Source organism: Ziziphus jujuba, chromosome 3 (assembly GCF_031755915.1).
Source record: "Ziziphus jujuba cultivar Dongzao chromosome 3, ASM3175591v1".
NCBI lineage: Eukaryota > Viridiplantae > Streptophyta > Magnoliopsida > Rosales > Rhamnaceae > Ziziphus > Ziziphus jujuba.
In genome coordinates, this window is record NC_083381.1 from 18,398,031 (window position 1) to 18,410,724 (window position 12,694).

Here is a 12,694-nt window from a genome sequence, read left to right on the forward strand (position 1 = left end):
TCTAACAACGTATTTAACTGTGAATACTGATAATATCGTATTTAATATACCTGAGTTTTTGGCTTTTGGTGATAGAACTGGAATAAACCTTGGGTTGAAACCTAAACACCAAATGCATTAAAGTTATGGCCATCTTTTAATTAATGGACTCAAAAGGAAATTATTTATTAGTAATCATCATGGTCATAAAGGGTAAATTAGTAAATTTACATTTTGAAATCAATGCATAAAGGTAAAAATGGTATTTCATTGGTCAAATTAGTCAGTGTTATTTATTCATATGACAGTTATCTCCGGGGTAGCTTTGTTATGAATTTCTAAAGTCGTGGTGTTAAAGTGTCTGTAGGCCAAATATTGGGGGATCCAAATGCATTTTTTTGTCATAAGCTATTGATAGAATTTGGTGGACATAGTTTCTAGCTATAAGTGAACAGTTGGATTTTTTTTTTTTTTTTGGGGGCCAAAAGTAGTAAAGAATTGTTACACAAAAAAGCAAACTTTATAATAGAGATTTGGCTATCTATAATAGGACAAAATTATGAAATAATTAATAAAAATCAAACGCAGTGAATAGAGTCCACTAGCTGGGTCTATATATAGCGCAGGAAGTGAATCGAATATGACAACCATTTCTTCGTGCATAGAGGATGGTTGAAGGGGTACGGTCTTAAATATATAAAAATTCAGACTCATTTTCACTTTTTTCATTCACTGTCTGTGCACCTGAGAATGATGAGATCCTTTCTCAATCACATTTGGAGGTAATATTTAACTATAAGTACTAATACTCCTCAGATCTAATTAATCTTTTATTACCGGTGTAAATAATATATTTGTATATATGACCCTTCATTTATTTTATATACATATATGTTAGTACATTTTTATTTGAAGGAAGGTATATGCAGAATAGCATATAATTAAACTTTTATATATATTTCTTAACAAATATATTTTGGACCATGAAGGCCTAGGTAGATTCACTAAAAGACTGCCTTTGCATATTACCCAACAGCAGAAAGCCGCTGTTGATCATATAGAGATAAAAAAAAAAATGTGGAAAATTAAGTTTGGGGGGGGAGCAGAGGATCCATACTTGTTCAGCACAAACAATTTCCTGGGGAGGCAGATATGGGAGTATGATCCAGATGCAGGAAGCCCAGAAGAGAGAGATGAGGTTGAAAAGGCTCGCCACCATTTCTACCAAAACCGATTCAACCTCAAGCCCTGTAGCGATCTTCTCTGGCGCTTTCAGGTATAAATAATTATATATAATATATTAAGTTATAATTTTGCGGTAGTGTACTTTTACTTTTTTCCTTCTTATTTCTAGTACTAGATTATTGTATTACTAGTAATAGGAAGAAAAAGCTTACCTTAAGGTGAGCATGCACACGCCAACTATATGTAGTGGGGTTGATTACCAGCTCTCTTCTTAAAAATATTATTTGGAATTGCTCTTAATTTCAACGTAAAGGTTTGATAAGGTTAATGATATTAATTAGGAGATTAAGATTAATTAATTCTAAAAATTTCTTTTTGGGCAAAAAAAATTGTTAATTATGATGTATAATTGTCAGTTTCTGAGAGAGAAGAAATTCAAGCAAAGCATTCCTCAAGAGAAGGTTGGAGATGATGGGGATAAGAAAATTAGTTATAAAACTGCTGATGCAACAATGAGAAGGGCTATCAACTTCTGGTGTGCCTTGCAAAGTCCCCACGGCCCTGCTCAGAATGCTGGTGTTATGTTCTTCGTCCCTCCCTTTGTCAGTACACTTCTAACTCTCTCTCTCACTCTCTCTCTTTCGACCAAATTTTCAGTTTTCTTCTAAGCACTGCTCCATTGTCTCATAAACCAGTAGGACCCATATGGGACCCACACGTCTGAGAGGGTCCACTGGTTTGTGAAAGAAGGGAAACAGTGTTTCAAAAAGCAAGTTGAAAAATTTTCGTCGTATTGTTTCTTGCTGGATATTTTAAATTACTCCAAAGTCTCATCAAGTAAAATATATATATATTTTTTAATTTCCTAACCAAAAAAAAAAAAAAAAGAAAAATTCAAGTGTTTTGTATGTATATTACCGGGACACTTCATACCGTATTCAATGAACATCATCGAAGGGAAATGCTGTGGTATATGTACTGCCATCAGGTAATTTAATTAATTAATATTAGGAAAAAATTAAATATTATCGGTCGGAAAATTAATTACTTTTGCCAAAAGAGGAAAAGTATCAATTAATTATAAATTGCAGAATGAAGATGGTGGGTGGGGATTGCACATTGAAGGGCCAAGTATGATGATGTGTACGGTTCTCAACTATCTGGCCATGAGGATACTCGGAGAAGGTCCGGATGGCGGCCTGAACAATGCGTGTAGCAGAGCCAGAAAGTGGATTCTTGATCGTGGTGGCGCCATGTACTCTGGATCTTGGGGAAAGACTTGGATGGCTGTATGAATAATATGAATATTCATTTCATGATTAATATCTCAATTACAGAACAATAATTACATAAAACTTGTTGCACATATAATTAATTGCAGATTCTGGGTGTGTATGATTGGGAAGGAAGCAACCCAATGCCACCAGAGTTTTGGTTCCGTCAAACTCTGGTCCCTTTGCATCCATGTAAGCTTCAACTTTTACTTTTACTATACTCAGTCATAATTAATCCACCAATTATATATATATATATGTATGTATGTATATATAATATGTCTTCTATCAGGTGGACCTTATGTCAAAACCATTTGAGATTTCATTTTCAGCTATTGGATTGTTTCAAAAGTTAAAATTAAAATTTTATTTATAGTTTTTTGATATCTCTAAATTCACTTTTCTTAAATAACGTTTTAAATATGGAGCCTGATGTAAGCTTGACTCTTTCTTTATATATAAATATAGTAAACTCAAACTCTATACATAACTTAATTTGTAACTTATATGATTATGTTGCAGCTAAGAAACTCAAACTTTATACGTAACTTAATTTGTAACTTATATGAATATGCAGCCAAAATGTTCTGCTATTGTCGTTTGATGTTCATGCCCATGTCATATTTTTATGGAAAGAGGTTCGTTGGGCCCATCACACCACTCATTCAACAGCTTAGAGAAGAAATCTACAACCAACCATACAATCAAATCAAATGGCCTAGAGTCCGCCATTTTTGTGCAAAGGTGAAACACAATTAATTATTTTGCAAATTTACGAAAATTTGAATGTTTTATGCATACATTTTAAATGACTTTTCTTGGTTGATTAATGTATGTATTTGTTAATTGTTACAGGAGGATAATTACTACCCCCATGGTCGATTACAACGCTTGATGTGGGATGGTTTTTACTACGTGGCCGAGTCTCTTCTGAATAGCAGGTTCTTCAAAAGGATAAGAGAGACTGCTGTCCGAAAAGCAATCGACTATATCCATTATGAAGATGAGAACAGTCGGTATATTACTATTGGATGCGTAGAAAAGGTAATAAATAAATATTAACTCGATAAGAGAGATTAATATTCTAGTACACAATGCATTCAGTAAGTCTCTCTATTACTCCATATGACAGCCATTGACGATGCTTGCTTGCTGGGTGGATGATCCCAATGGTGAATATTTTAAGAAGCACATTCCAAGAGTTGCTGATTACTTATGGATTGCAGAAGATGGATTGACCATGCAAGTTAGTATTTTTATTATTACTATTACTAATTTGTAAGAAAAACATATGCATTCAAATCAAAAGCAAAATATATACTCATTGGGATTTGGAATATTTTTTCTAGAGCTTTGGGAGTCACACATGGGGTGTTAGTCTTTCAATTCAAGCTCTGCTTGCTGCCAATGTCAGTAATGAAATTGGACCCGTACTGAGGAAAGCACATGAGTTTTTGAAGATGTCACAGGTTTTTCATTAAATCCAACACATTTCTTCATTAATAACTTGATGTGGAATTTTTCTCCTTAATTGTCAATATATCAATATTTGATAAGGTGAGGGTGGATCCTTCTGGTGACTACTTAGCCCATTTTCGCCACACTTCTAAAGGAGCATGGACTTTTTCTGATAGAGATCATGGTTGGCAAGTTTCTGATTGTACTGCAGAAGCTCTCAAAGTATACTTATTTGTTTTTTTTCTGCATGCATATTCACAATTCCATAAGCCTCTCATAGATAGTCTCTCATCATATCAAAACTACATAAGTATATATGCTTCCTTAATTGCCACCACAAAGCATAAATGTGAAATATTATTCATCATCATATATTTCAGTGTTGCTTGATTCTCAAAACCATGCCACCGGAACTTGTGGGGGAGCCAATGGAACCGGAGTGTTTATACGATGCAGTTAATGTCTTACTTACGCTACAGGTAATTTACGAAGAAATAATAAAGTCTGCAATTACATATTTCGTGTAAATGATTAAAAAGATGTTTTATGGATTGAAATCAGGGTAAAAATGGTGGTGTATCAGCTTGGGAGCCAACAGGAGCTCCAAGATGGTTGGAGGTAAAGTAAATGTCACTATTATATAAACATAATAAGAGAATCTTAAATTATGTCCACCTTCACAAGCGACTTAAATAAACCATATATATATATATATACTTATTAACCACAAATTATTTTCCTCTCCACCAGTGGCTGAATCCTGTGGAATTCCTTGAGGACCTTGTGATTGAATACGAGTAATTAATTAATTCTTACTATTAACTTGTGGTTTAATATATATTAATCAGTTTTGAACTGTTAATTCTTTTTGTAAACTGATTTTGAGAGTTATGATGTAATATAAATCAGGTATGCAGAATGCACTTCCTCTTCAATTCAGCCTTGCTTTTATTTAGGATGTTATTCCCCGTGCATAGGAAGAAAGAGATTGATGAGTTTATCACCAAGGCTGTGACATACCTCGAACAAATTCAAATGCCAGATGGTTCATGGTATTTTATAAAATTTTGCTAAAATACACACCAGACCTTACCATAAATAACATGCCTCACATCAGACAATATGTCGCTTGACTTTTTCATCTTGTGACATGTTGATGTGAGGTATGCCCCATTATGATGGGGGACAGGTGTGTACCTGAAGCAAATCTGTATATATATATATTAATGATATTAAGGGTAGTGCTTATAAAAATTGTTAAAGTGGTTAGAAAGAAAACATCCAAGAAATTAAGTATTTAATTTTGATTTGTAGGTATGGGAATTGGGGAATATGCTTTGTGTATGGGACATGGTTCGCAATCAAAGGGCTGGAGGCAGCTGGAAGGAACTATTATAATTGTGAGGCTGTGCGCAGAGGTGTTGAGTTTTTACTTAGTACACAGAGAGAGGATGGTGGTTGGGCTGAGAGCTACAAATCATGCACCAACAAGGTCTTTCCTTTTTTTTTTTTTTTTTATTTTGTATTTTAAATCCAATGAAATATTATTTGATTGTCAATCTCGGATATTATAATTTTACATAACTTCATTATTCAAAGCTTGCGTTTATCAACTTAACTAAAACATGTTGGTGTGTTGGAATATACTGGTTTGCAGGTATATACACCATCTGAAGGAAACCACTCGAATTTGGTGCAAACTGCATTAGGATTGATGGGTTTAATCCATGGTCTACAGGTATTAATTAATTGACTAATTGTTAATTTCTACTTTTAATTTATTTTATATATATATATATATATACAAACATTGTGATTGATTTTAATTTGCAATGTGATAAGGCTGATAGAGACCCAACTCCTGTACGTCGAGCTGCAAAGCTTTTGATAAATTCCCAATTGGAAAATGGGGATTTCCCACAACAGGTTTGTAGCAAAATGATTAAATTATAATTTATAAAATATATTATTGTTATTATTATTATTACAACTATTTCTAAACACAAAGGAGAGGTGTATTTTGAACCGTCAACCTCATAAATATGGATGCGAGGGACATTAGCAATCGAGTCAACCTTACTTTTTGTAAAAATTATATGATATTAATTTGAGTAATAGATTTGTGATTTGGCAATGGCAGGAAATTATGGGAGTTTTCATGAGGAACTGCATGCTGCATTATACAGCTTACAGGAACATTTTTCCATTGTGGGCCCTCGCTGAATATCGGAATTTGGTTCCATGTCCTTCTAATTAAACGAACAGCAAATCGTGAAGCAGGTTTGTAGAACGTGCAAAGGTGGTCTTGCCCAAAAGCTTGGAAAATTTTATACTTAATTACTACATCTACAAAAATGTTTATGAAATATCATAGTTAAATTAAGTTTCGCCAGGGCTAGTCAGATGTGATAAATACATAGAAGAATGTTTTTACTAGGCAGTGTCAGAAAATTTTTATTGCCTAGTTTTCATCTAATTATATATAAGTTGTGTCAGGACCCGTCCAAAATTCCTCACCGGAACCCTGGACAAGCTCTGATCCCAGGGAAACTCTACCGGACCCTCCAATGGAAAATCAGGCAGAACCTCCCCTAAGCGTTAGATTTACCACAAATTTCCCGCACTGAAAACATACTTCTATAGACATCCCTTTATTCCTCCCAACTACAATATAATTCCACAATTTGCAGCACTCCAAAAGAATAACAGAGAATTAATGCAGTATTTAGTAAAATGCATCCAATACAGTATACAGAGCATTATACAAATAAATGTGGAATTAATACAATGATAGATAAGGAAGCAATACAAGATGAAGAGGAAAAAGGGAAGAAATGCTTCTTGGACTTTCGGCCATGAACTGAGACGTTGGGCTCGCCCCGGACGATCAACGTCTCCCAACCTGCACCTAGGGAAACAGAATTTAAAAATATGAGATGCTAATCATCTCAGTGAGTGACCCTATCTACTGTACACTTTTAATATTAATAATATAACAATAAAAGGGATTTACTTACTCAATACCAAACAATTAAATAAATAAATAAATAATAATCATTTGAAAGTAATATTTTCTCTCAAAACCCTCACTATTCACTCCGTTGGAAATGTTCCCCTTTTAAAACAATTTTGCAAAACCCGATTGTTCGTATGCCTAAAAATTAAGGAATCGTTAATTTAATAAATAATAATTAAATGATCCAAATATAAATAAAATGTAATAAAATATAATAAATAATTTTAGAACGCTCTAGGGTTTGAAATTTCTATCTGAACATTTATATTTGATGCACCACACCATATACCAGTGATGCCTTCCGATACCCAACGTCTCGAGCACCGACTGGTGGGGAGGTTAAAGAGAAAAACTTGCATACGGTCGCTTCGGCGTCCCGACAGCGCCGCTGCTGAAATCGTTATCCTGATCACGGAGGGGGGCGGCTATGGCCAATATCAAACTTGCCTGCCCTCGGTCCAATGGCAACTCACGGGAGACATAATAACTTGCGCGCTAATCCACATATACAGCCAGAACACCAATACTGTATGAGTGCGTCTAAAATAAATAACCAAATTTTTCAAAATTTACCGTGGGAATTATACTATTTTTCGAACTCAACCTCCCACATTTTTCTTTAACATTTCTGGTACAAAACCACCGATTTAAACCAATATTTTCCTTGAAATATTTAAACCAATCATGCCCAAAAATAATATTAAAACCACATTAATTTCATATATAATTTAATCCCACAAATCCTCAATACCATAAAATAATTTCCACAATGCATAATTTATATAAATGCATTTTTTATAAATCAAAATAAACTCACAAATAAATTCCATAATAAATCAATTAATATTAAAATCACAATTCCTTTAAATATCAAATTTCCATAAAATCCAAATTTCCATAATTTGTCAAAAATCAAAATATAATTTAATGCACATATACATTTCAATTTATTCAACCTGTGCCATCAAAATTTCAAATATAAACTTACTAAATATTCAACACATCAAACGTATTTTTCAAACAACCAATTTACACAAAATTTATATATCTTAACATCCCAAAATAAATTTGAAGGTGGGTCACTCATCTCGAGCACGCAATTAATCCAAGATCCTCCATGGGATCAATTCCACAACGTACACGTGCTCCTAGAACAACAATATTACACAACTCAAATAAATTAATATTTTATTCGGATAAATAATACCCGGTACCCGGGGGGTTAAACACAAATGTTAACCAAAATTGACGAGTAATATACCGAATCGAAGCTTGAGTGACGAGGATCACGAATCTGGTCTTACTTCCCAGAAATCGGACCCGAGGTGGCCGGAATCTCGTCGGAAAGCTTTCGGGATTCAACTCTTCGATTCTCTCAAACCATTGCAAATTGGAGGAAAAGGACACCGGATTTGGATTCAGGGGGTCGGAATTAGTGGGGAGGGACGGGCACTGCAATTGGGTACTCACCGGAATAGTGATTTCTTTGGTGAGCCGTCGTGGTCACCGGCAATCATCACCGCCTGCGGCGCGTGCGGTAGCTGGTGGCCAAGATTTTTGGTGGTTTTGTAGATTGAAGGGAGAGGGTCTCAACGGGACCTGCGGTGACAAGAATGGAGGCCGGAATGTGGAGATCTCGGCAGTTGAAGAAATCGATGCTACCGCCGGAAAAAGCCCCGATCCGGGTTCGTCGCTGGTCAGTTGGCCGTGAAATTTTGGGGGTTGGCCAAGAATGGAGAGGCGCTCCTACTTGGCCGGCGCGTGTGGCAAGATTTGGCCGGAAAAGTTTGCAACTCCGGCGGTCGGTGGTTTTCTCTCTCCCTTTCTCTCTCCTCTCTCTCTTTCTCTCTCCTCCCCCGCTGTTTTGCCAAAATAAAAGCCACCGTGGGTGACACTGTTCACCCACGTGGACCTCTCGGATGTCGACACATGGCATCACTGTTCACTCAAGCCAGATATATTAAAATATTACGATATTCGGAAAACTTCACATGTCCATAACGTTTTAACCAGATGTCCAATTTAAGCGTGCCGCTAGTCTATGAACTCATATCGATGAGTACTTTATAACCATACAAAAGTAAAAAAAAAATTCTACAACCATAAAAATTCAACTCCCAGCACCTTTTGGACAGTTTGAATCTTGACTTATTTTGCCCATAACTTTCAAACCGTAGCTCTGTTTTCGACATACTACTCGTCTACGAAATTGTGCCAACGTGTACTTCGTAATGATATCTCAGTCAACCTAGAATTCCATCCGAGTCAAAAAGTCAACTTTTGATCCCTTGGTCAACGGTCAACGGTAAAAATCAATAGTCAACGGTCAACCTTAATCAAAGTTGGAAAATTTCCGTTGTACTTTGGGACGGGGTGTTACAAGTTGGGATGAAATATTACATGAATTACATGTAATTTGATTTTAGTCGAACAACATAAGAAGTTCAATGTCATCCAAGAAACACTAATAAGAATAAATTCTCTATAGTAATACATTATATAAAACAGATCTCCATTGAATGGTAAAAATTTAGATCCCAACTTGGGCTAGATATAGATAACAATAGACTCCACATTGTAATAAATTTTTATTTTTCTAGATTATGTTTTGACAAATTTACCTCTACATAATAAAAATTATATGTACATTGCAAAAACTATATACTACATGACATTAAAGATTTAAGATCAAATAAAATATTTATCTAAAGTTATTTGATACATAGTGTTTTATAGAATTCACATTGGGAGAAAAACATTAAACAAGATGCAAAATTTTAGACTTTCAAAACGTCTTGTCACATTTGCAACACTATATTGATATACATGTAAGTTTTTTGAAACTTTATATGCGTTTATATTTTGGATTTGACATGTTCCATTAATTAATTATTAATATTGTATATTTTATCTCTATACTACCTGTATTAAGGATAATGAAATCAAAACAATAATTTTTGTAACTACACCTTTATTAAGTTATAATATCCTCATAATAATTGAATTAATTCAGTTCCAACATTATGACTATAAAGAAGTTTTACTTGTACATCCAGATTCTCATAAACATTTATTATTTTTTTTGAATGACAAACATTTTCTTCCTGTATATGGATGAACTGGATCCTCAAAAATGCCAGATACAATACAACTAGATCGGGCAGAAGTATGTAAGTGTTAACACTTAGTTTATGTTGCTCCAAAACAATACACTTAATTTATTGTTCCGAAATAACTCATAAGTAGTTATATTTAAAACAAATATTCTTTTCATTTTCCAGTTGCTCCTTAACGTTTATGTTTATTTTTTATTTTAATTTTTTTCCCTAAAGTTTTACTAAGTTTTATAATTGACTTATGTTTTATATGATATATATATATTTATATATTTATATATAAATATATATATATATGTATATATATATTGATAAAACATTTTACATGATAGTTAGACTTTTCATTTCTATATAGGCTTAAAAAACGTTAAATTAAAAGCCATTTCAAAATATTTAGAAATGATATTTATTTTTATGAGTTTATCCTTTTTCCATTATAAATGACAATCATAATAATCATATATATATAATCTCTAAAAAAGAAAAAACAAAAAGAAAAAAGATATTAACCAGAAACATTAACGTGTTTAACAGAGAGTCCTTAAAAAGAGAAAAAAGTGTTTTTTTATTTTTTTTTATTTTTTATGCTTTACCCATAAAAAAGGGGGGGAAAAACACGTTTTTTCTGTCCCTCATATAAATGCATACATACATACATACATATATATATATATATATATATATATATATATATATATATGTTTTAGCTCATTTCTTTTTATGAAAGGAACAAATAAATAAATAAGTCAACTAAATAGTCAACTAAATTTGGCTTAATTTGAACTTTGTAGTGGTATAAGTCAATAAAATGAGAAGACAAAGAGGCTGTTGGCTGGTGCTGAAAACAACCTAAAATATGGTTTTATTGTTTGTCTTCTTGTGTAATCTTTTTCAGTAAAAAATAAAAAAAAATTCCTCCTTTTTTTTTTTTTTTTTTTTTGGCTGAGGCATGAAATTGATTACGAAATCGAGAATAATGAATTTTAAAGTTCTTTTGGGCAAGCAAGAAAAAAAAAAAATATGGTACAGTTAACTGTCAGCTTCTAAGAGAGAAAGAATTCAAACAAAGTAGAAGATTGAAGACGGTGATAAAAAAAATTAGTTATAAAACTGCTGATTGGATAATGAGGAGGGCAATCAACCATTGGCCTGCTCACAATGCTGGTGTTATGTTCTACATCCCTCCCTTTATTAGTACCTTATTGACTCTCTCCCTCTTTCGAACAAATTTTTTCAGTGTTCTGGAAAGAATTTATCCCTTCTCTCAAAAACCAATAGAACCCATGTGTTAAGGCCGATAGAGACCCAACTCTACATCAAGCTGCAAAGCTTTTGATTAATTCCCAATTGGAAAATGAGGATTTCCCACAATAGGTTTGTAGCAAATCGATTAAATTATAATTTATAAAATATATTATTATTATCATTATCATTACAAAAATTTCTAAATCTAAAAGGAACTGAGCCAACCTAACTTAGCATAAATTAAATTATATTAATTTGAGTAATAGATTTTTGATCTGGTAATGACAGGAAATTATGGGAGTTTTCATGTGTAACTGCATGCTGCACAATGCAACTTACAGGAGCATTTTTCCATTGTGGGCTCTCGCTGAATACCGGAATTTGGTTCCATTTTCTTCTAATTAAAAAAGCAGCAAATCGTGGAGCAACTTTGCAACATATGCAGAGGAGGTCTTGCCCAAAAGAAATCTACATAATTGTTAAGAATTATTATAGTTAATGATAAAAAATGCAGCACATCTCTACAAATATCTGGATTAAAGAAGGTAAAAGAAATTAATTTAAAAAAAATAATAATAATACTAGGTCCTAGAGTTATCGGAATACTTGAAGGAAGCTAAAGTTACTAGAATAGTCTCGTCTTACTTGGGATCAAAGTATGAAAACGTGTGGGTGTAAATTAGGATGTTTGTATTTCTGGACTAAGGAATATTCACCACAGGTTTAAGTCGGCGTTCTAGTTCTTTACCATACAAAACCGACTTAGTCTATGTATAAATATGTACCCTTGGTGTGTAAATGAAGCAAGCCAATTAACTAACAACCTATTCTACTAAGCGTGCCTATTCCACTATTAGCTCATTATTTTGTACTAACCTTTCTACTTCATCTCCTCTTGCTAACACACGTATTCTATGCTGTCCACCACCAAATATCATTTGTCCCACCTATTTTTTTTTTTTTCAATTAAACCCAAAACATCCACTAAACCAAAAAAACTTCCATCTTATATTCTAAAAACAATATAAGAAGCTCGATTTGCCACCATGAACAAGAACTGCAATTTTTTTTTTTTTTTATAAACTGGGTTGTTCCTGATCCATCTCATTTCTTTTGTGCTAGAATTGGAAATCCTGTATTTTCCATATCGATACGATTGCCTTTTTCCTTTTCAATTTTTCCTGGTCGATTCCATAGAGTAGCCATTGATTGATGCATAGTCCTTCATTCTCTGGTCTATATTTCTTCCTCTGTTTCGACAACACTTTGCATTGTTGACGGATAATGTTCTTATCATCTTCCCCTGTTCTTATCATCTTCCTCTGTTTCAAATTTTGGTCTAGTGATTAGCATAGCCAACACATGATTATAAACAGAAGCGTCCAACTATATAGAATATGATTACCTACATGCTATTTGAC

General features: G+C 33.4%; 2 protein-coding genes across 4 annotated transcripts; both read left to right on the forward strand.

Moving 5' to 3' along the window:
- Positions 1-608: 608 nt before the first annotated feature.
- On the forward strand, positions 609-1,848 carry LOC132803243 (beta-amyrin synthase-like). Of its 3 annotated transcripts, none has more exons than XM_060815737.1 (3): positions 609-761; positions 1,016-1,255; positions 1,581-1,848. In XM_060815737.1, the coding sequence occupies exons 2-3, from the start codon at positions 1,055-1,057 to the stop codon at positions 1,830-1,832; spliced, it is 453 nt and encodes a 150-aa protein (XP_060671720.1). In that variant the 5' UTR covers positions 609-761; positions 1,016-1,054; the 3' UTR covers positions 1,833-1,848. The 3 variants fall into 3 exon arrangements, with proteins under 3 accessions (XP_060671720.1, XP_060671719.1, XP_060671721.1); XM_060815736.1 differs by having other exon boundaries at positions 614-761; positions 969-1,255; XM_060815738.1 differs by having other exon boundaries at positions 622-761; positions 1,019-1,255.
- Positions 1,849-2,018: 170 nt separating this feature from the next.
- Positions 2,019-6,386, forward strand: LOC107422767 (beta-amyrin synthase 1). Its single transcript, XM_060815733.1, is given in 17 exon segments — positions 2,019-2,152; positions 2,256-2,453; positions 2,546-2,630; positions 3,016-3,182; positions 3,294-3,482; positions 3,571-3,684; positions 3,788-3,907; positions 3,996-4,118; positions 4,277-4,375; positions 4,458-4,514; positions 4,647-4,693; positions 4,806-4,834; positions 4,837-4,948; positions 5,211-5,388; positions 5,554-5,634; positions 5,739-5,822; positions 6,037-6,386. Coding segments are annotated over 17 exon segments (1,881 nt in total). The 5' UTR covers positions 2,019-2,071; the 3' UTR covers positions 6,154-6,386.
- Positions 6,387-12,694: the final 6,308 nt, after the last annotated feature.